The sequence below is a fragment of the Saccopteryx bilineata genome, chromosome 10 (genome assembly GCF_036850765.1).
Source record: "Saccopteryx bilineata isolate mSacBil1 chromosome 10, mSacBil1_pri_phased_curated, whole genome shotgun sequence".
Lineage (NCBI taxonomy): Eukaryota > Metazoa > Chordata > Mammalia > Chiroptera > Emballonuridae > Saccopteryx > Saccopteryx bilineata.
The window spans coordinates 61,907,266-61,931,875 of record NC_089499.1 but is presented as its reverse complement, the minus strand read 5'-3'; the positions used below and the strand labels follow the sequence as shown (position 1 = coordinate 61,931,875).

General features: G+C 43.5%; 1 protein-coding gene and 1 non-coding gene across 3 annotated transcripts in view; both read left to right on the top strand.

The window, feature by feature from the left end:
• Positions 1 to 24,610, top strand: part of ARHGEF3 (Rho guanine nucleotide exchange factor 3) — a 381,307-nt gene that overhangs the window by 129,817 nt on the left and 226,880 nt on the right. For both annotated transcript variants that reach the window (XM_066246135.1, XM_066246137.1), the window contains one exon: positions 10,233 to 10,299. In XM_066246135.1, coding sequence (XP_066102232.1) covers positions 10,233 to 10,299 — 67 coding nt within the window. The remainder of the gene's footprint in view (positions 1 to 10,232; positions 10,300 to 24,610) is intronic.
• TRNAT-UGU (transfer RNA threonine (anticodon UGU)) lies at positions 15,491 to 15,566 on the top strand. The gene has a single exon. It is a non-coding gene; the product is annotated as a tRNA-Thr (tRNA).

Sequence of the window (24,610 nt, the reverse complement as noted above, 5' to 3'; positions counted from 1 at the left end):
AATTTGTCTGATATGAGTATTGCTACCCCAGCTTTTTTTTCATTTCCATTTACATGAAATGTTTTTTTCCATCCTTTTACCTTTAATTTATGTGTATCCTTTGTTTTAAGGTGTGTCTCTTGTAGACAGCATATGTATGGGTCCTGTTTTCTTATCCACGCAGCTACCCTATGTCTTTTGATTGGGTCATTTAATCCATTTACATTTAAGGGTATTATTGATATGTAGTTGTTTATTGCCATTTTATTCTTTAAAGCTGTATTCCTTTTTTGCTATATTTTTTCCCACTTTGATCTTTTTACAACAGGCCCCTTAACATTTCCTGCAGCCTTGGTTTGGTTGTAATGAATTCCTTGAGTTGTTTTTTGTCTGGGAAGCTTTTTATTTCTCCTTCTATTTTAAACGATAGCCTTGCTGGATAAAGTAGTCTTGGTTGTAGGTTCTTGTTCTGCATTACTTTGAATATTTCTTGCCATTCCCTTCTAGCCTCAAGTGTTTCTGTTAAGAAGTCGGATGTCATCCTTATGGGGGCTCCTTTGTAGGTGATAGCTTTTTTTTCTCTTGCAGCTTTTAATATTTTCTCTTTATCGCTTAGCTTTGGTATTTTAATTATGATGTGTCTTGGTGTAGGTTTCTTTGGGTTTCTCTTTAATGGAGTCCTCTGTGCTTCTTGAACTTGTAAGAGTTTCTCCTGCATTAATTTAGGGAAGTTTTCAGCTATGATATGATTGAACAAAGTCTCTATCCTTTGTTCTTTTTCTTCTTCTTCAGGAACCCCTATGATGTGGATGTTATTTCTCTTCATGTTGTCACAGAGCTCTGTTAAGAGTTTCCTCATACTTTTTGAGTCTCTTTTCTTTTTTCTTCTCTGCTTTCATGCCTTCATTCCAGTTGTCCTCCAACTCACTGATTCAATCCTCAGCTCTGTCTATCCTGTTTTTAATTCCTTCCATTGTGGTCTTTATTTCTGATATTGTATTTGTCATCTCCGACTGATTCTTTTTTATACTTGCTATTTCTTTATTTAGGTGTTCATAATGACTGCCCATTGTTGTTCAAGATCCCTAAGCATCCTTACAATCATTATTTTGAACTCCGCATCTGGAAGTTTGATTATTTTCATATCACTCAGTTCATCTCCTGAAGGTTTCATTTGGATTGCACTTTTTTGTCTTCTCAATGTCTGTGTTTTGTTTGTAGATTTGGTTGAGTCTAAGCTTGGTGTTGTCTGCCTCCAGTTTTCAGTTGTGTTATTTCTAGGTCTTCTTGGATTGGTATCAGCTATTATTTGTAATCCACTTTCGGATTTGGGCAGCTTTGAAGTCTTGATTTGTTTGTTTTCTTAACAGGTGATAGTCTTGTTTACTGATCTCAGCGGGGGGCTTATTTGAAATTGTATCCAGGAATGGGGTGGGTGTAACCTGAGACTCTGAAGGCCTCTTCCACCAACTAATCTCTCTGGGGGCAGGGTGTTTTCTCAGCTTCAGTAGGGGGAGGTGTATCTCAGATCTCCATGGAGACCTGAGTTACTGCCCCTCCTCCCCACTTCTTGTTTTCAGCTGTGTCTTGTTGCGCTGATTGGAGCTGGAGAGATGACTGGAGATCTCTGATCTGGAAGCAATTCAGTACTGTTTTGTGGGGAAGGATCAGTCCCCCCCCAGCTATAGCCACCTCCAGCACGGATGATTCAGCTTTTTTTAGATCGTCTCCTGCATTCCTTAGCCCCTCACAGTCTGCCCCTCTCTCTTTCCTTTCCACTTGGGAGATAAGCTGGTCTTTTCAACACACCTCGCTCCCTGGTCACCAGGCAAGTGGCTGTGAGCAGTATTTTCTGCTCTTTTCCCTGGAGTGAGATCCCCTCTGGGCTCTCAGCCTCACCCCCCCCCCCCGTTCCTATAAGCAGGGGAGATTCAGGTGCTCTCTACCAGGTTTGTTGTGACTTCTTCTTTGCTTCTTGGTTTTTGAGAGCTGTTCTTATAGTCCAGAGTTGGTTTTTCCTGCTGATTTTTCCTAAGTTGATTTGTATTCCAGTTTGGTGGTGAGAGCTGGGTGTCTGTGCGTCCACCTACTCTGCTGCCATCTTCAGGTCCTTTTTTATTTGGAAGACTTTGAGAAGGAGAGGAACCAAATCTTCTTTGAATGTTTGATAGAATTCACTAGTGTAGCCATCTGGTCCTGGACTTTTATTTTAGGGGAGGTTTTGATAGCTATTTCTATTTCCTTCCTGCTAATAGGTATATTTAGGTTTTCCACTTCTTCATGACTCAGTCTAAGAAGATTTAATAGTTCTAGGAATTTATCTATTTTTTTAGATTTTTGAATTTGGTGGCATATAATCTTTCATAGTATTCTAGAATTATCCTTTGTATATCTATGATGTCTGAGGTAATTTCTTTTCTTTCACTTTAGATTTTGTTTATATGAGTCCTTTCCTTTTTTTCCTTAGTGAGTCTAGCCAGGGGTTTGTGCATTTTTTTTATCTTTTCAAAGAACCAGCTCTTTATTGTATTGATTTTTTCTATAGTTTTTTTGTTCTCTGTTTCTTTTAATTCTGCTCTAATTTTTACTATTTTATTTCTTCTGCTTACTTTGGGTTGCTTTTGTATTTCTTTTTCTAATTCTTTCAGATGTGATGTTAGTTTGTTTACCTGGGATCTCTCTTGTTTCTTGATTTAAGCCCATAATAATATAAACTTTTCTCTTATTATGGCTTTTGCTGCATCCCAGAAGTTTTGATATATCATATTGTCATTTTTGTTTGTCTATATATATCTTTTGATCTCTGCTTTTATTTCTTCTTTGACCCAGTCAATTTTTAGAAGTATATTGTTTAATTTCCACATTTTTTGTGGGTTTCTTTACTTTTTTTTTTTTGCAGTTGAATTCTAATTTTAGAGCCTATGGTCAGAGAACATGCTTGGTATAATTTCAGTCTTCTTATACTTGTTGAGGTTGGTTTTGTAGTCTATCCTTGAGAATGTTCCACACGCACTGGAAAAGAATGTATACTCTGATGTTCTGGTATGAAATGTATGAAATGTTCTGTAAATGTCTATTATGTTCATTTTGTTTAATGTGTCATTTAAGGTTGATATTTCCTTATTGATTTTCTATTTGGATGATCTATCTAACACCATCAATGGTGTGTTGAGATCTTCAACTATGATTACATTTTTGTCTGTTTCTATTTTTAGATCTGTTAGTAGATGCCATATATATTTTGATGCTCCCTGATTTGGTGCATATATATTAGAAAGCATTATATCTTCTTGATATAGTGCCCCCTTTATAGTTATGAAATGTCCATCTTTATCTCTTGTTACCATTGTTGTCTTGAAGTCTGTATTGTCAGATATAAGTATGGCTACACCTACTTTTCTTTGGGTATTATTTGCTTGGAGAATTGTTTTCCAACCTTTCACTTTGAGTCTACTTTTGTCCTTGGAGCTTAGATGTATCTCTTTGAAGGCAGCATATGGTAGTGTTTTGTTTTTGATTCAATCTGCTATTCTGTGCCTCTTTATTGGTCAGTTCAGTACATTTACATTTATGGTCATTGTTGACATATGTGAATTTCCTATAGCCATTGTATGTTTTGTTTTCTAGTAGCTCTGTGTCTCCTTTGGTTCTTTTGTATTTCTGTCAGTTTTTGTTTTGTGGTATTCCATGCTTTTCCTCTATTTCTTCTTTTTTTATGCTATGTATTTCAGTTTTGGTTTTTCATGGGTAGTTGCCTTGTTTATTTTTTTCACAGGTCACCTTTTCACCTCCTGCATTTGTAGCATGCTTTTCTTGTGGCCTGGCCTATTGTTCCCTTTCTCATCACTTGATTGAGTCCTTTGTATCTGTTAGGGCACAGGGAGGCCTAGGGATTTCCTCTGGGAGGCCTTTCTAGAGCCTCAAATCTTTTATTTTAGATATTATTTATTCATTTTTAGAGAGAGCGAAAGAGAAAGGGAGAAGAGCAGGAAGCATCAACCCCCATATGTGCCTTGCCCAGGCAAACCCAGGGTTTTGAACCAGCGACCTCAGCATTCCAGGTCAATGCCTTATCCACTGCACCACCACAGGTCAGGCAGGAGCCTCAATCTTGACTGAGCCCCTTTAGCATGCCTCACTACCAGTCTTGTTATTTTTATTTTATTTTTTTAGAGACAGAGTGAGAGTCAGAGAGAGGGATAGATAGGGACAGACAGACAGGAACACAGAGAGATGAGAAGCATCAATTATCAGTTTTTTGTTGTGGCACTTTAGTTCACTGATTGCTTTCTCATATGTGCCTTCACCATGGGGCTACAGCAGACCGAGTAACCCCTTGCACAAGCCAGAAACCTTGGGTCCAACCTGGTGAGCTTTTGCTCAAACCAGATGAGCCTGCGCTCAAGCTGGTGACCTCGGGGTCTCGAACCTGGGTCCTCCGCATCCCAGTCCAAAACGCTCTATCCACTGCGCCACCGCCTGGTCAGGCTCACTACCAGTCTTTTAAGACAGTGTTCCCCAACCATTTTTGGGTCACAGACCAGTTCAATGTCAGAAAATATTTTCACAGACTGGCCTTTAGGATGGGACAGATAAGTGTATCACATGGCCGAGACAAGCGTCAAGAGTGAGTCTTAGACAGATGTAACAGAGGGAATCTGGTCATTTTTAAAAAATAAAACATCGTTCAGACTTAAATATAAATAAAACACATAATGTAAGTTATTTATTCTTTCTCTGTGGACCGGTACCAAATGGCCCACGGACCACTACCGGTCCGTGGCCTGGGGGTTGGGAACCACTGTTTAAGAAACATTTTATAAGACTTCTTGTACTGTAATCTCTCTTTCTCTAATTTTTTTTAAAAACTTGGTTGTCTTTCTTTATCTGCCAAATCTCTAATGTCCAGCACTGTGCCTTGCATATAGCAGGTGCCTAGTAAGTACTGATGAATAAAGTAATGTGTGAGCCCTCAGGATAGAGTGTACAGCTCTCTGTTAGGACGCTTTCTCAACAGGACTGTATACCTGTCCCTGGCTTCCTATCAGCCCCTGCGAGGTGGGTGATCTCTGGGCAGCATTGTCTTCCTGATATCTGTGGTCAGGCTGTGCTTCCTAACCACGTGTGCATGCACCAAGCACAGGCCTTGCTCACATTAGGGGCCCAAGGACTGTACACACTGTAGGTAACTTTTCTGTATATATTTGTGTTGAGGAAACCTGTAGTCCCAAGTGCCATTTTCTCACTGGGACTTTTGCTGACAGTGTAAAGAAGAAAGAGTCCCAGGACTGATTGCCCTCCTGCGGTGAGGACCTGGTCTTGACAGGCTTCTGAGAGGGAGCAGTTTGTGCTCCAGCATCCCTCATGGGTTTTATAAAGAGGCCTTCTCAGGAAAGTCGGTTTTATTCCCTGAAGCTGTCCTTCAAGGCCACCTGGGTTTGGCTGGGGAGAAGCAGGAAACTATCAGGAGACTCTTTTAGACTGTTAAATGGGAATGATCTGGAAGCCTGGTGGTGGAATTCAGAGGTGGGGGAGCTAACAATTAGGGGCTAGCCTTCTCTCCCAGGTTTCTTGGCAATTCCCCATCCCAGGGGGTGTGACCAAGTTGCCTGAGAGTGCCCTGGATTGACAGGCTTGCTCTGATGCTTTTTCTCTGCCTAAAAGGCTTCACAGTAGGAGGCTCTGCCAAACTGAAGCCCCCCCACAAGGAACCCCCAGACTGCATTCTTCTAAAAGCATGCTCTGCTCTGTATGGTGGGGCTTCTCTTATTATTATTTTGTAATTATTATTTAAGTGAGAGGAAGGGAGATAGTGAGACAGACTCCCACATGTGCCCTAACCGGGATCTACCCAGACCCCCGTCTGGGGTCAATGCTTAAGTACAGAGTTATTTTTAGCACCTGAGGCTGACGCTGGAACCAGCTGAGCTATCCTCAGTGCCCAGGACTGATGCTAGAACCAATTGAGCCACTGGCCGTGAGAGGGGAAGAGGGAGGGAAGGGGGAAAGGTAGGGGGAAGAAAAGCAGGTGGTTGCTTCTCCTGTGTGCCCTGACCAGGGATCAAACCCAGGATGTCCATACACTGGGCCAATGCTCTATCCACAGAGCCAACCTGCCAGGGCCTAAGGCTGTTCTCTCTTGAGAGGGGCTATGTTCTCTGAAATCTGTCAGATACATCTGGGTATGAATTCCAACTTGGCTATCTACCAGCTGTGTGACTTACAGTATGTACCGTGTGTCCGTAAAGTCATAGTGGACTTTTGACCGGTCACAGGAAAGCAACAAAAGACGATAGAAATGTGAAATCTGCACGAAATAAAAGGAAAACTCTCCCAGTTTCATACCTATTCCGTGCAGTTCGATGTGGGCTCACGCACAGATTTTTTAGGGCTCCTTAGGTAGCTATCCCGTATAGCAGGGGTCTTCAAACTTTTTACACAGGGGGCCAGTTCACTGTCCCTCAGACCGTTGGAGGGCCGGACTATAAAAAAAACTATGAACAAATCCCTATGCACATTGCACATATCTTATTTTAAAGTAAAAAAACAAAATGGGAACAAATACAATATTTAAAATAAAGAACAAGTAAATTTAAATCAACAAACTGACCAGTATTTCAATGGGAACTATGGGCCTGCCTTTTTTTTTTTTTTTTTTTTTTTTTTTTTTTTGTATTTTTCTGAAGTTGGAAACGGGGAGGCAGTCAGACAGACTCCCGCATGTGCCCGACCGGGATCCACCCGGCATGCCCACCAGGGGGCAATGCTCTGCCCATCTGGGCCGTTGTTCTGTTACAACCAGAGCCATTCTAGTGCCTGAGGCAGAGGCCACAGAGCCATCCTCAGCGCCTGGGCCAACTTTGCTCCAATGGAGCCTTGGCTGCGGGAGAGGAAGAGAGAGACAGAGAGGAAGGAGAGGGGGAGGGGTGGAGAAGCAGATGGGCACTTCTCCTGTGTGCCCTGGCCGGAAATCGAACCCGGAACTCCTGCACGCTAGGCCGACACTCTACCACTGAGCCAACGGGCCAGGGCCTAGGCCTGCTTTTGGCTAATGAGATGGTCAATGTCCGGTTCCATATTTGTCACTGCTAGTCGTAACAAGTGATATGATGCACTTCTGGAGCCTTGAAGCGTAAGTCCCGCGTCACCGGAAGTAGTACTGTACGTGAGCAATGCTGCGCTCACTGACCACCAATGAAAGAGGTTCCCTTTCCGGAAGTGTGGCGGGGGCCGGATAAATGGCTTCAGGGGGCCGCATGCAGCCCGCGGGCCGTAGTTTGGGGACCCCTGCCGTATAGCCTCTACAGACTCGTCACTGACTGATGGCCTACCAGAACAGGGTTTCTCCACCAAACTGCCGGTTTCCTTCAACTGCTTATCCCACCGAGTAATGTTATTCCTATGTGGTGGCGCTTCATTATAAACGCGCCGATATTCACGTTGCACTTTGGTCACGGATTTGAATTTAGCGAGCCACAGACACACTGAACTTTCCTCTGTACCGTCCACATCTCAACTGGCATGGCTGTGGGCTGCTCCGCTGTATACAGGGTGTTACGTCATCACCTGCGCATGCGCACATGCTGCTACATCATCCTACAGAAACTGGGAGGGTTTTTCTTTTATTTGGTGCAGATTTCACATTTCTATTGTCTTCTGTTGCTCTCCTGTGACCGGTCAAAACTGCACCATGACTTTACGGACACACTGTAGTTTAACCTCTCTGAGCTTCTGTTTATCTCATCTGTAAAATGGGGTAATGATATCATATTATATGAAAATACATTATTATTCAAAGTTGTAATATGTTATATTTTAAAGTATGTAATGTCAGTTTAATGGGTTATATATAAATATTATAATGTATAATACCATTATAATACTATTTATTATGTATAAAAGTTATAATATAACCTAATATCTTATAACCTGTCTTATTGTTACTGTGAGACTTAGATTATATAGGCAAAGTACTTAGCACAGGCCCTGGCACATCATGTAACTTCATCACTGTTAATTTTTGTGATTGTCATTTTCTGTGAACTAAATCTTTGCTCAGAATATGTTGTTGCTTTGGATGCAGTGAAGCTCATCAAAAATGATTAGTAAAGCAAAGCCCAAATATAACCTGGGAGGGGAGGGGATGGAATCCAGGGAGAAGTATTGTTGAATTCTAAGTTTTTATTTTTTTAAGGGAGAAATGTCTTTTCTGAAGAACTTAGACCAACATGTTACTTAATAGAGGATATTAAATCTAAATAACCACCCACATGTTCTCTGTTAGTCTTGAGATGTGATTAGCCTGGGGTCTTACTGTTGTATGTGTGGGGGCGGAGGCGGGTGAGGGAGAGAAGGGGGCTGGATAGAAAGACACATAAGCGGGGTTCCCATCTGTGTGGTGAGTTGTCTCGGCTTTTCTGTGTCAGTCCTGTGCCCCCAGTTGGAGGCTGTTCTTGGAGCCAAGATTTGGGGGGGGGGTGGCACTGTGCTAACATCTGCTGAAAACTTCGCAGTGACAGAACTGGAGTTAGAGCCCTCGTCTCATCTTAACTCTAGGTACTGGGTATTATTTCTCCTGTTCTGTGCAAAGGAATCTGAAAGCTCAAGAGATAAAGCCTCTTGCTCAGGATCACACAGCTAATAAAACACGATGGAATTTGAGATCAGACAGCTGAGATTAGAATTCTGATTTTGCCTGTGTGATGATAGTTACATCATTTATCCTTGGGTCTCCATTTTCCTTTTTTTTTTATTTTTTTTACAGAGACAGAGAAAGAGTCAGAGAGAGGGATAGACAGACTGGAACGGAGAGATGAGAAGCATCGATCATTAGTTTTTTGTTGCAACACCTTAGTTGTTCATTGATTGCTTTCTCATATGTGCCTTGACCATGGGCCTTCAGCAGACTGAGTAACCCCTTGCTCGAGCCAGTGACCTTGGGTCCAAGCTGGTGAGCTTTTGCTCAAACCAGATGAGCCTGCGCTCAAGCTAGCGACCTTGGGGTCTTGAACCTGGGTCTTCCGCATCCCAGTCCGATGCTCTATCCACTGCGCCACCGCCCGGTCAGGTGCCGTTTTCTTATCTACTGAATGGTTACAATACTGAACCCTGGCTTATAGTGTAAGCATCTGTGAGATTAACTTTATGAAGTATTAGCATATGCTGTTTTAACTACTCAATACCCATTAGCTGCTGCTATTATAGAAATTACCTTGTATTTTATCTCTTGTGTGTGGTAGAGCCAATCAAGATTTTTACTCAGGCCTGACATCCTGCAAAGCCTGCCCTGTAGTCACTGCGAGCACCCTGCCTGTGGCACTGCCAACTTTGGCAGAGAGGGTAAGGAAAGGTGTGACTGTCATGTAAAGAACCAGCACCACCCTTTTGGTGGAGCAGTGACTAGATCCTCAGGAAAAGTCCAAGGAGTCCTTTTTTCATGGATATTTTTCAGTGAGGTGGTACTTCAAGCACACATGAGGTTGGAATATCTGTGCTGACAGACGTAAGATTTTGGGGAGGACAAAAAGATGTTGTAAATAGAGTTTCAGTTGGTATGTTGGCAGCCACAAAATTGGATTCACTTCCCAAGACAGAAGGAAGGTGTCCGCTGGTGAGCCTGGTGCTGCCAGCACATCGCTGCACTTTCCTTCCCCGGTCACCTGCCCCGCACGCTGACCAGAGGAAGCTGCCCCGGTCATGTCTGAGGAGGTTGGCTCATGTGGAGAGATTAATAGGTGAAGAAACTGGTTCCGACTTGTTAGGCAGCGGCTGCATGTCCTGTCAGTTGTCCCTTTAGTGTCTGGAGCTCAGCTGTGGCCTGTGTGGAGGTGCTGGACTCCCCAGTGTGTGTGTGATGGGGGAGCTTTCCGGGCTGAGCCCAGGCTGTACACCTCACTGATGGCATCCTGGGGGGCTTGTTTGTGTGTGAGGAACAAAGATCAATGTTGGGAGTTTGGTCTGGCTTTTGATTGCATCCAGTTTGAATTTTCCTATTTATTTTATTTTTTAAGGGAGAGGGGTTGACTATTTTAAGGGATTCTAGAGCTTTCCTCTTGCCGGACTGGGAGAGAGTTTGGAGTACATTTCCTGTCCGAGATTGCAAGGCTGTGGACAGCACCTCGGCCACCTGTACCTGGGCCACCCCACCCCCAAGCTCCTGTTTTTGATAAAGCTGCCTCGAAAGCCTGTGATTTCCTCTGAATACCTAACCAGTGACTAACAAACACGTTGTCTTTTCTTTTTTCCTTTTTTAGGCCTAAGTGGCAGCGGCAAAACTCCTTTCCCATGTTTTCCTCTCCTAAAACCTGGAACTTCAGAGGGGTAAGTGTTGTCCCTGGGTGTGTCCTATCCTAGAAGCTCTGGAAAGAACACAGGTCGGCCTGACTGATCCATCTCCACGGGGGAAGCTCCTGGGTGCTCCCACTTGGGAAAGTCATACTTGCATCAGCAGCTGTGGTTTAATTAACAAACATAAACGGCCCGATTAATGTCTGCTGATGTTCGCTTGTCCTAAAAGTCTTGGGCTACTGGAAGCATCTTTGAAGAAGCCCAGAGGTGTCAGGATGATGAGGTGGGCATTGTGGCACTTTCCTTGGAAACACGGAGGGAACCAGTACACAGTGAAGGAAAAATGAAATCAGAAATGTAGATTCCGTTAATACATAGATTTGTGATTTGGGGGGGGGGTGAGGGAGTGGGGAGGGGGCTTAATTTTCAGAAGTCTTTAAGCTTTAGAGATTTTAAAGGTATTAATAAATTCTCCTAGTCACAAAGTCATAGATATTTAGAGGAAAGGTCAGATCTAACCTTCTTTTGATGCAAAGTTTTCTTCCTTAGCTCAGTAATGATAACAATAATGATAGTAATAAAGTATATGGAGGCCCTACTGTGTGCTAAAATGAATACTAGCTCTAACCTCACAAACAGACCTTTGCATGTATAAAGAATGTTCAAGCGCTGTTTCACCACCAGGCCTTTGTATGCCTTGTTCCTTCTGCCCCGAATGCTGTCCCCTGTTGCCTAGCACCACAGCCCTACACACACTGCAGCTCACCCAGCCACCTCATCCATTGAGTCTAAACCTTCACATCTCCTCCTGTGGGAAGCCATCATGACCACCCTCTGATTCTGAGCTAGAGGACCCTTCTATGGACACCTGAACTTTCTTCTCATTGTTAAGATTGTTAGTGAGTACTTACTGAAATTTAGGTTAGGAATTCCCAAACATCAGGTATGTGGAGACTTTCTCTCTCTTGTTAATTGCTGTATCTGTTCTAGCATAATAGATGGCACATACATGCTGAATTAATTTGTTTAATGAATGAAGGGAATGAATGAATGAATGAATGAATGAATAGATCCACTTCAGATTGTGTTTCAAATTCAAGTCTTTAGTTTTTTCAGCACTGTTTTTTGGTTCGATTCATCTTTAATATCCCACACAGATCTCAGTCATTTTCCTCAGGTCTTATTTAAAATATATAGATCACGGCTCTATTTAGCTAAGTTTACAATATGCTTTTCATTGAGTACAAGGAGAAAGGTGTTGATCTCTTTAGTAGATGTTCATGTCATACTGAATATGTCATGTAACTCCTAACTTTATGGCTTTGTGGATAAGATCCCCATTTCTCAAAGTATGTCCAATTGGATGATCATAACCATTAAGTGAAAAAAGACATGTGGTCAATAAACTTGGGATACACTGAAAGCACCAAGTTAAATGTGTCCCTTGCTGCAGGACTTGTCAGGACCTTTGATGTGTGATGTGTAGGAGAACCACATGAAAGAGAGCTGATGGATTTGTAGCATTTCCCAAAGTTGTTGACCATAAACCTTTTGTTGACAAAATAGTTTATACACACTTTAGAATAGTTGACATTAATTGTTCATTTTGAACTATGGGGAAATTAGACCTACTGTGAGCAAACTGGCTTTTTTGAAAGTATTTATTTTCTTTCTCTTTCTACCCTTCCTTCAGCGTATCCTACTTTCCTTCTTTATCAGTGATGGTCACTACCCAAGGCGTGGGGTGCATCTAGGGTGACCAGTACCACAAGTGTGCCTGGGACGGTCCTGATTTTAGCACTGAAAGTCCCATGTCTTGGGAAACTCTTTAATTCTGGGCAAACTGGGACAATTGATTACCCTACCTGTGGCTCTGAGACCTCTTCAACTCTTTCCTCTTGAAATATGTTTTGTGAATTCTGGTTCATAGAACTTGCTCCTGAAAAGGAACCAGTTAGACCGGGGTCTCAAACTCGCGGCCCGCCGAACAATTTTGTGCGGCCCGCAGACTAATCCACGAAGTTCAAAATATTTTGGATAAAATTAAGTAAGCCTAGGGGCCTACTTGTATTTTTCATTTCTCTAGCATCCTAGCTAGATATTAGCTTAGTTAACAGCAGTTGTGATGCGAACTACAGTTTCTGGTCGTTTTGTGACACTGAGTAAACTGCATGTACGATTGTGCTTGTTATACTGATTTTTTTTTTGTTTTCAACTGTAGTGAGAAAAGTGTTGCGTAACAGTTGCCTTTTGTAGACCTAGTGCGCCCGCCAAACGGCTGTGATCTTGCTCTGCGGCCCACATGCTGAGTTGAGTTTGAGACCCCTGAGTTAGACCCACACTTGGTTTAAGTGTGACTCTTTGTTGGCTGTGTTCTTGCCAGTTAAAGTTAGTAATTCACAGTAGGAGATAAAACTAATTGCCCCTGGCTAACTGAAGCCAGGTAGGTGACAGAATTTACTGCAATGCTGATTTCATCTTTGTATCATCCCTCATCTTCTTAGTCAACTCATAAGATTTTCCCAAGTAGTTAGAATTATTGGAGTGAAAGGGCTCTGTTAGGTGGTTGGGTCAGTTATGGTGTTTACCATAGCCTCTTGTCCTTACTTTGACTTCTGGCCCCTGGGGCTTATTGGTAAAGTTAGGCAAACTGGCATCAAGATATATCAGAGTGAGGTGGTTTGGAGCCTTGGTCAGTTGCCTGATTCTTCTATGGCCAAATCAATCTTTCTCCACCTCGGAGCATAATTCTGCATGACATGGGGTAGAAGGGAACCCAACCAGGTGGGAGCACTCATGCCCGGCCAGGACGTGCTTTGTAACCGTCATTATGGTGATTGCAGCTGAAGAACAAGAAAGACTCAGAATGCCAGCATGAAGACATCTGAGTCATTATCCAGCTGATACATGTCCTATAATGAAGTGTGACTCCCAGGCCTGTTAGACTGAGCTTTGCTTGCTGTCCTCGGGCTTTGTATGAACACTTTTGTTTTCTCCTTTGCTGAGAATGTAAGGTTTTAGAATCTCTGTGCTAGCAAATTTCCTATATTTATGTGTATGGCAGAGAAAACCATTATAAGCATTTGGAATTCCATTCCTCTTGAGCTTGTTGTGTTAGTTCACCCAGTCCTGGGCATTTGTGGATTTCGGGGTGGGTGGGGAGAAGAGTGGTGAGAAGTGGGTTGGAGAGAGTTAGCGGAGTAGGGTCTGAACACTCTCAGTAAGTGGAAGGGAGACACGTGCAGGCGATGGAGAGCCACCACTGGGCACAAGGGAGCACAGGACTGGTCAGCGGCTTAAGGAGGAAACATTTTACAGAGGCAGAGATAGACAGGGACAGACAGACAGGAGCAGAGAGAGATGAGAAGCATCAATTCAGTTTCTCGTTGCACGTTGCAACTTCTTAGTTGTTCATTGATTGCTTTCTCACATGTGCCTTGACCGCGGGCCTTCAGCAGACCGAGTAACCCCCTGCTGGAGCCAGTGACCTCGGGTCTAAGCTGGTGAGCTCTTTGCTCAAGCCAGATGAGCCCGGGCTCAAGCTGGCGACCTGGGGTCTCGAATCTGGGTCCTCCCTCATCTCAGTCCGACGCTCTATCCACTGCGCCACCACCTGGTTAGGCTTAAGGAGGAAACATTTTAGAAAAAGAGTTTCAAAATAATTTTAAGGAAAGTTTTTTTTTCACTTTGTATTGTAACTCCCTCTTGGTCTTCCCGGAAACGTTCACTGCAGATCTGTATTACTCCGCAAGGCTTTAGGAGCAGCATCTGCAGTTTTCCTTTTTTTTGGCTGGAGTGTTTATCTGGAGAGGGGCTCAGGAAGAGCTGATGATAACCTAGATGTCGCACACGTCCCTTCTATCTCCCAAGCACTTTAGCCCTTTAACGAGTTGTTGTTGGTGTTAACTGCAGGTTGTGGTCTTTGGTTCCCATGCTTGTTGAAGGAGACAGCGGCCCTGGGTGTTACTGCCCATTGAGGACTTCCCTGCACTCCCAGCAAGGTTGGTGCTTTACCAGACCCATGGATGCTACAGATACATTCATGGAGATAAGCCAAGGCAATGGTCTTGGTTGGAGCAGTTACGGTCAGAACAAATGAAATCAGAACAGAATGGTGGGAATGAGAAGGTGGGACCTAGAGAGCTCTGGGTTTCTTGCTCCGAGACAGTTCCTCTGTCAGGTACTTGCTGCACATCTGGTCCCCGTCTGGTTGGGCCAGTGCTGAGCTCAAAATTTCTATCCTTCCTTGTGAAAATATTTGGTACAGTTCCTCCAGTTAGTTAAGGAAGAGAGAGAGAGAGAGAGAGAGATTGAGAGAGAGAGGACAGAGAGACTTGGGTAGGCAACTTATACTAGCAATGTGAAAATTGAAAATTTCAGAAGCACAACTTCTGCCACTGCCTGTTGGTTAGCTAGGAAAGACTTCTCGAGATCTACTATGTGTAAGGCATTGCATTGAGTTTCAATTAAATATCAACCAAATTTAAGGGCTGGGCTCATCTTGTCTCTTTCTCCAGTGCCTGGTTTTTACTCTTGCTTAGGCCACTTGGGAAGAAATTTTTAAGACTCTGGAACCTTCTAACGGACTTTGGACCTTGTAGCCCCACCTTTTAATTTTCAAATAATTAAAAATGGACTACTGTATTACTCAGGAATCTTTCAGTTACAAGTGGTAGAAACACAGTTACAACGGGTGCAAGTGGAAAGGGGAGTTGATTGGTTGATTTGACGAGAGCGGTAAGCTGAGTGGGTCTGAGGTCCAGTGGTGTTCAGGGATACTCCCTCTCAGCTTTGTCACTCTTGGAGCATTGGTCTTATCTTGGCCAACTGTACGTGGACTTTTTTGGAGAGGATGATCACAAGTAGCCATGCATTTCCAGAGAAAAGAGAGAAGTGTTTGTTTCCAGGGTCCACATATGAAATTCTGTGTAGGACTCTGATTGTCCTGGCTTAGGTCACATACCTTGACCAATCACTGTTGTCAACAGGATGGGACAGGCCTTGGTCACATGCTCCCTCTGAGGGAGCTGGATGGATAGGGTTTGTGATTGACAGCTGCTCTAAGCCACTTACAGTATTTTTCGCTCCATAAGACGCACCTGACCATAAGACACATCTAGTATTTTAAGGAAGAAAATAAGAAAAAAAAATATTCTGAACCAAATGGTGTGTTAAAATACTTAATAAAACGCTGTATTTTTTGCTCCATAAGACACATGGGCAAGCCCTGGCCGGTTGGCTCAGTGGTAGAGCATCGGCCCTGTGTGTGGAAGTCCCAGGTTTGATTCCTGGCCAGGGCACACAGGAGAAGTGCCCATCTGCTCCTCCACCCTTCCCCCTCTCCTTTCTATCTTTCTCTTCCCCTCCCACAGCCAAGGCTCCATGGAAGCAAAGTTGGCCTGGGTGCTGAAGATGGCTCCATGGCCTCCACCTCAGGCACTAGAATGGCTCCTGTTGCAATGGAGCAATGCCCCACATGGGCAAAGCATCGCCCCCTGGTGGGCATGCCGGGTGGATCCCAGTCGGGCACATGCGGGAGTCTATCTGTTTGCACCCCCCCCCCGGCTTCTCATTTCTGGGGGGGGAAAAAGACACATGGGCATTTTCCCCTCCAGTTTTGGGGGGAGAAATGTGCATCTTATGCAGCAAAAAGTACAGTACTTGAAGTAAGGAAGAGTTACTTGCCCCAAGGAAGAGTTTGGTACTGTAACCACTAGGTAGTTAGTTCCTAGACAGACAAGAAATAATGGTGATTGCTCTTAGGGTCACTCAGAGGTGGGAGATCAGGACTAGAACCTTGTCTTCTGACAATACTGTGTGCCTGTTCCACGCTGCCTTGGCATATTCCAGTCCTGCATTTGGAAGGAAGTTGGCAAAACCTCAGTGTAGCAAACCTGAGTGTTCCTTGCAAATCAGACTGAAAGGCTCTGACATGAATAACTACAGGGAGGGACAGAGTCTCTGGTCCTTGAGAATACTGCTCAGGCAGTGTCACTGTGGCCTTCCCACGTCTCCTGTGCCACAGAGAGAATCACAGCTTTCTCTTCTCCGCCAGCCTCTGTTTATACCTTTACCTCCATTTATTGAGCATTGGCTCCAGGCAAGACTGTGGCAGGCCTGCATGATAGATAGTGTTTATTCCCATTTTAGGGAGAAGGAAACTGAGCCCCACATTTGCTAACTTGCTTAAAATCACAGCCAAAGTAAGTGGCAGAGCTAGAACTTGAATTCAGGATTGCCTGTCCCAGACCAATGGAGCATATACCACCTCTTTAAAGCAAGGCTGAAGATGTACCTTTCTTCAAAGAAGGTTAGACAGGATGATCTTTGTGAGAGTGTTAGAAACAAGGGAGATCCTATGGTCAACTTTTCATCACCTGGAATTCCTTTTAATTCTTTCTACTTCCTTGGACTGTAAAGTTTTTATCTTTTCTAGTATATTTGTGAAAAAATAATTTATCACCTCAAATTGTATCAGTGAGTATGAAAACAATATAACAGCTTCATTAATCCTAGGTAACTCACCACTACCATTTCACTGTGTTGAGTGCTTTAAGCATATGTTATTTCCCAGAATAATCCCAAGAGGAAGATGTGATTTGAGCCTCATTCTCCTTTTAGAGATGAGGAGATAGAGCATTTTAATTTTTTTATTTCTGCATAGCAGAATACAACAAAGTTAGCAGTTTGAGACAACATGTATTCATTAGCACACAGTTCTGTAAGTCAGAAGTTTGGCCAAGGCATGGCTGGGTTCTCTGCTCAGAGTCTCACAAGACTTAAATCAAGGTGATGAATAGCATGGAGTCTCATCTGAGGCTCAGGAGCCTCTTACAAGCTTGTTCAGGGTATTGGAAGAATTTAGTTCCTTGTGGTTGTAGGACTGAGGTCACTGTTCCTTTGCAAGCTGTCAGCTGGAGGGCCCCTTTTAGCTCCTAGAGGCTGTGCTCAGGTCCTTACTGTGTGGCGCCTTCCATCTTCAAAGCCAGTAATAGAGAATCTCCCTCATACCAAATATCTCTTACCCTTTGCACCTCGTTTACTTGAGGAAGAGCCCAGTTCCCATTTAAGGGTTCACCAGATTAGATTAGGCTGTTTCTTTTGATTATCTAAAAGTTGATGATTAGTACTAATCAAAGGGATAATATTGCATTATGTTCTCAGGTTCATCCTGCACTCAAGAGCAGGGGATTATACAAGGTATGTACCCTCAGTGGTGGGACGTCGGGGATCATTCTAGAATTATGCCCACTCCATTAGTGGCTCTGGTAGAGCTTGCTCAGGATCACCTGGCAAGTAAGTAGCTGAGCTGGAATTCAAATCCGAGCTTACCTCATTCCAAACCAGTGTTCTTTGCTATTATCTTTTAGGAACTTCTCTTTAGTATGAAATTACTTGCAGTTGGGGAAAATATGTGCAGTATTTACCTTATACTAACCTCCTTAATATACAAAATTTTCTTATAAAGCAGTAACACAAATTTGAAACCGAATAGGAAAATTGTTGAAGAATCTGAATGGTCAGCACAGAAGAGAAAATATGTATGACTAGTAAACGAAGTCAAATTGTTTAGTCTAACTCATAGTTTAAAAATATTTTTAAATTACAAAAGTAATTTTAAAACACGATAATAATATATTTTATTTATTTAGCTCTTTCAATGTTAGGTACTGTTTCCAGTGCTTTGTTTGTCATCACACCTCCTGACAACCCTATTAGGTAGATACTATTATTATGCCCATTTTCCAAATGGGCAAACTGAGGTCTGGGATTCTTTTTTCATTTACAGAGACAGAGAGAGAGTCAGAGAGAGGGACAGATAGGGACAGACAGACAGGAATGGAGAGAGATAAGAAGCATCAATCATTAGTTTTTCATTGCGACACCTTAGTTGTTCATTGATTGCTTTCTCATATGTGCCTTGACCGGGGGGGGGGGGGGGCGAGGACTACAGCAGACCGAGTAACCTCTTGCTTGAGCCAGTGACCTTGGGTCCAAGCTGGTGAGCTTTGCTCAAACCAGATGAGCCCGCGCTCAAGCTGGCAACCTCGGAGTCTCGAATCTGGGTCCTCCGCATCACAGTCCGATGCTCTATCCACTGCACCACCGTCTGGTCAGGCAAGGCCTGGGATCTTAACTGCACATCTCCAAGGCCCACTGCAGTCTGGCTTCAGAGCCTGTGCTCTCAGCCATGTGATTGCTGAATGAGTGCAAATGATGCGAAGCATATAATATAAAACATGTATAGCTTTAAATCAGTAAGTCAAGAAAAGCAAACTGAAAGAACAAAAACTGAAGCAATCCCCCTTGTAGAGAGATAATATATTAAAATATACACAGAAAAAAAAGCTGAGGGACTATCATTATTGACCAACAATTTGGGGGTGGTGGGGTCCCAGGGACTATCATTATTGACCAACAATTTGGGGGTGGTGGGGTCCCAGGGAACTGTTGCTGTGTTAAATATTTTTGTAATGTTTGATATTTTTAGAGAGAATATATATTGTTTTTATAATTAGTAAAAACTATAAACTTGTAATAATTAAAAACAAACTTTCTCCACAATCACAATCTTCCACAAGTGAGAGTATGTTTATTTTAAAGTTTTGAGTACTTGGAGGACATCAGGGCACATTATTGAACATGTGTTGTGGCAGAATATCTGGGGGTTGATAAAGTCTGGGTGCACAGAGGGGCTGCCACAGGCCGTGCTGGTCTGTGAGATGTCTGCCCCCACCCAGGCTGCTGCCCTTCCCACCTCCCCACACTCCTCCCTCCTTCCCTTCCTCCTTCCTTTTCTCCCTTCCTCCCTCTCTTCCTTCCGGATAGCCTAGCGGATGTCTCTGTGCACTCTTGGGGTGGGGAGCTTACTGTCCCTGGACAGCCCAAACTCTGAGTTGGGTGGACAGTTCTTGGCAGTTACAGTACAAACTTAGGAGTGAAAAGGCACATGCTTTGGGGTGCGAAGGAGACCTGGAAACTTCAGACAAACACATTTCAGAATGTCAAGTCCTTTATCTGCAAAATGGAGACCACAATGCCATCTTCTCAAGCATAATATTTGGTTCTGATGTTGACCTGGAGTGCCGAGGCCGCCAATTCAAAACCTGGTCAAGGCACATGAAAGAAGCAACCATAAGTTGGTGCTTCCCACTCTTTCCCCCACCTTTCTCTCTCTGTTTCTAAAATTAATAAATAAAATCTTTAAAACCCAAAACAAAACAATAACCATGAGATTTGGTTATAATGTGTAAAGGGATCTGAATAATGCCTCCTACATGTAGTTAAGTGTGCAGAGGATATTAGCTCCTTATAACTAGTGTTCTCTTCTATCTGAGGTGACTGTTTTCTAAATATGTGTGCTTCATGGATGCCTTTTTCATGTGAGGTGCCCCCTCAAACGGAAAAGCTGACTATCTCTGGTTTCCGTTTAGTCCTCTTGTCTCATTTCCCTTCAGGCGTGGAGCAGCCAGACTGCGAGTAGATGCCGACACCTGTGAGGAAAAGCCCGTGGCATCTTCCGTCTGCTGACACCAAAAATATGCCGGGCTCATTGAAGCTCATTTTTAGATTCAAAATCAGTTTCTTTTTTGGGTCACATGTTTGGTCTCTGGGCACAGAGTGGCTTGTATGTCAGCTGTGCAAATTCTGCACATTTGAGGCAGAATTTATAGGTGCCTCTGTTTATTTTACACAGTTATCAATTTGATTTTTCCCTTTTTGTTCCGGAGTTGTGCATGGTAGAAGATGCTTTTGAATTTGGTCTTATGGTTTAATTAGGAAATCTTGCTGCAAGTGATGGAAACTCAATTCAAATTGGCTTAAAAGCAAGGAGAGTTTTTAATTACTCAGTGGTCTGGGGAATATCTCATGGAATGCAGTGGGACCTCAGAAGTCCCTGGAACCAGGCACCAAGAGCCTATGAAATTTCCCGACTCTCTGTTATTTGCTACCTTTTTTCTTCTGCAGATTGACTTTTTCCACACCATATAAATGCAGCTATCTGCAGAGTGACAGTCTTTTCTCTCTCAGAGCCAAAAAATTACTAGGGAGGGATTTTGATTGTTCTAGGTAGATTCTTCTGGACTAATCAGCAATGACCATGGAGTAATGTTATGCCATACCACTGTAGTGGCTCCTATGGTAACCATAGTAACATGGGGGAGCAGGGCAGTGTCTAGAAGAAGGGCAGAAGCACTAGGCAGATGCAAGCAATTCTTGTCCACAAAAGTCTTCCCCATCTCTTTTTTTTTTTTTTTTTTTTTTTTTGCTGAAGCTGGAAACGGGGAGGCAGTCAGACAGACTCCTGCATGCACTTGACCGGGATTCACCCGGCATGCCCACCAGGGGACGATGCTCTGCCCATCCGGGGCGTCGCTCTGATGTGACCAGAGCCACTCTAGCGCCTGAGGCAGAGGCCAAGGAGCCATCCCCAGCGCCCGGGACATCTTTTGCTCCAATGGAGCCTTTGCTGCGGGAGGGGAAGAGAGAGACAGAGAGGAAGGAGAGGGGGAGGGGTGAAGAAGCAGATGGGCGCCTCTCCTGTGTGCCCTGGCTGGGAATTGAACCCGACTTCCACACGCCAGGCCGATGCTCTACCACTGAGCCAACCGGCCAGAGCCCCCATCTCTTAATGTGAACAAAATTTCTGTTTGGTTGGAGGCAGTCCTTTCAGTTATTGATATATACGTTTTTACTCCTGACAATCTGATCTAGGAGCAAGAATTAGACTGCTCATAAGACATAGAACACAATAGTCCTGTAGGTTAATTGAAATAATAGCAGATCCTGGAAAACTGCATTCTGAAATGGTTAAGACTATTTCTATAACATTGGGAAGTATTAGAGCTTAGTCAGGGGTTTTAAATTAAAGGTGGCTCAAGAATCTATCTCAGTATTGCTTTGTGGTTAGTCACATTTATGACTTTTTATAGAATTGTTTTTGTTTTTTTATTTTAATCAGATTTAGCCTTTATTATACAGACAATATCATGGCAGTGATCTTGTCACCTGCAGAAGTCCCTCGTGCTATTTGAAAATGTGGGAGGGGACGGTGATGTTGAGAACCAAGGGGACGCACCAGTTTGGGAAATTTCCTGTCTGCAGCTCAGCCTTCCCTCTCGGTTTTCCTTTCCCCTTTCCATGTGAAATGTTATCATCTCTGCTTTCTGCCCATGTCAGAAGCAGAGGGTGGGAATTGAAGCCTCTTGCACTGGGGTCAGTAAAGGTCCTGCCATTAACTTTTCTTCTCTCCTTTCAGTTTTTTCCTCTTCCCAGTTAAGGTGGCCCACTTAAAGGATTGGACTGGGTTTAGCTCATTGTGACACTAAATAGTGCCCCTCCCCCCTTTAAGTGCTATATCACACTGTCAGTTAAGCCAATTGAAACGTACAGGCTGTAAGCAAGGGGGAAAAGCTAGGGTAAGTTGAACTACGGAGAGGATGCAGGTGGGATGGAAGGATGGTAGGATCCCACCTGGACCCTGGGGCTCACAACACCAATATGTTCTTTCTGTTGCATTGCCCTTCTCCACAGATGATGTAGTTGCAAGGACCAGAGTTAGAGTTCAAACTAGAGGCCCACAGACGGAAGGTGCCTTGTGCCAGTGAACACACTTGCTTGTATCAAAAGGATTCAAGGACAAGTATGCCTGTCCACAGCTGCTTTTTATCAATTAGCTGGATGAACATCTGGCTAATTTCTATTTTGTTTGTGTTTCTTGAGCAGATGATATTCCAGGCCAGGATGGGTGTTTCCAATGCGTAGCTAAATTAAGGACTCATATATATATAAGTGCTCATATATATTTAATGCCTCCATATACTTAGTGCCTCATAAGTCAATACATATTTAGTGCATAACAAACAGTAACCAGATACCTTATGAATATTAGGTATCTTTTGCTCCTCTACCCTTTCCTGTTTATGTTTAGCACATGTTCTACTTACTAACCACTTATTAACTTAATGTGACAAAATATTTCTGTTATTGAAGATGAATAATCTTACAAATATTCATCTTCAGTAATTGAAATAAATATTCTCTAAAAGCAAGTTGCAATGTTTATCTCAACTTGATTGCATGGGGCCCATTTTTAAATGGGCTGCCCTGTATAAGCCTGATGATGAAATTTTTGTCTTACACGATTTTCAGGCCTCCTACATTTGTTATCCCCTACCCATGCTTTCTTCTTCTTCCACCAACTCTGGAAATCTCAGTGAACACAACTCCTGGACCAGCCTTTTTATGCATGATGATTACTGCTGACCCCCATGTGGTACTGATAATGAAACCAGCTGTATTAGATGCTGCCCCAGCAAAATGGACCACCCTCACCTCCTGGCTAACACATGTTCAGGGAGGAGGAAACTTTTTTTTTTTTTGTATTTTTCTGAAGTTGGAAACAGGTAGGCAGTCAGACAGACTCCCACATGCACCTGACCAGGATCCTCCCGGCATGCCCACCAGGGGGCGATGCTCTGCCCATCTAGGGCATTGCTCTGTTGCAACCAGAGCCATTCTTGCGCCTGAGGCAGGGGCCATAGAGCCATTCTCAGCGCCCGGGCCAACTTTGCTCCAATGGATGAGTGGCTCAGTGGATGGCTGAGGGAGGGGAAGAGAGAGACAGAGAGGAAGGAGAGGGGTAAGGGTGGAGAAGCAGATGGGCGCTTCTCCTGTGTGCCCTGGCCGGGAATCGAACCAGGGATTCCAGCACGCCAGGCTGACGCTCTACCACTGAGCCAACCGGCCAGGGCCAGGAGGAAACACTTTGTGTAGAATGCTACTAATGCACAATGTAGCATTCAGGGCTGACTTGACTTAACATCCCTTCAGATAAAAGGGCTTACTTCTTGTTTGTGAACAAATACGGGTTTGTTTAAAATCATAGCTGTGATCTGAGAAGGTACAATGGGATTATATCAAAAATACATTTAATTTTTGAAGGTTCAACTAAACCTGCTTGTTGAAAAGGGCTTGAGAGAGGATAGATGACTCAGCTAGAGTGTTAGATGTATGGTGAATCTGCTCTTCCCTCTGTTGATCCCAGTAGGGTAGAGGTAATTCTAGACCTTGATGTGGGCTTTTGTGCGGCATGACCCCCCTAAAAACAAAGAACAGCTTCATGCGGAGCCAAACTGAAGATATGTGTACAATATTTGTTCCAGCAGTGGTGGAGTCACTATAAGTGTGGTTATTGAGAGAAAGGATGTCAGGCTCACTTGATGTCTTTGTAAGGAGTTTCCATGATTATTACTTTTATTATGTATGCCATTTTTTAGGTTTTGTTATGAAAAATTTTAATCATGGAAAGTTGAAAGGTAAGTGCAATGAACATTCACCATCCAAAATTAACAATTGCTAAAATATTGCTTTACCTATTTATCATTCTCTAGCTGTTTAAATAATTTGGTTTTTATTTACTAAATTATTTCAAAGTAATTATTGCTGATATCATGACCCTGAATTTCTAAATATTTCAATATATATGTCCTAAGCATAAAGACATTTTCCAACATCTTAGTAAACCTCAGGAAGTTACCAATAAACATTCAGTCTATATTCATATTTCCCCAATTTTATTTATTTATTTATTTATTTATTTATTTATTTATTTTTTAATATATAAGAGGAGCAGAGATAGTGAAATAGACTCATGCATATTCCCTGATCAGGATCCTCCCACAACCTTGTCTGGGGCCAATGCTCCAATCAACCAAGCTATCCTCAGCACATGAGGCTGATGCACTTAGATTAACCGAGCCATCCTCAGCATCTGAGGTCATGCTCGAACCAATTGAGCCATTGGCTGTGGGAGGGAAAAGAAGGAGAGAAGGGGGAGGGGAAAGAAGCAGATAGTCACTTTTCCTGTGTGCCCTGACTGGGAATTGAACTCCAGACATCCATATGCAAGGTTGACACTCTATCCACTGAGCCACCAGTCAGGGTCCCAATTATCTTTAATAATTGGTTTTACCCAAAACAATTCGAGGACCATGCATAGCATCTGGTTGGAATTTTGTGTGTGTGTGTGTTTAAATCACTCTGAGAACCATGGTTTCATTTTGTTTGTATGGGCTTTTCTTTTCTTTCTTTTTTTTTGTATTTTTCTGAAGCTGGAAACGTGGATAGACAGTCAGACAGACTCCCGCCTGCGCCCGACCGGGATCCACCCGGCACGCCCACCAGGGGGCGACGCTCTGCCCACCAGGGGGCGATGCTCTGCCCCTCCGGGGCATCGCTCTGTCGGGACCAGAGCCACTCTAGTGCCTGGAGTAGAGACCAAGGAGCCATCCCCAGCGCCCGGGCCATCTTTGCTCCAATGGAGCCTTGGCTGCGGGAGGGG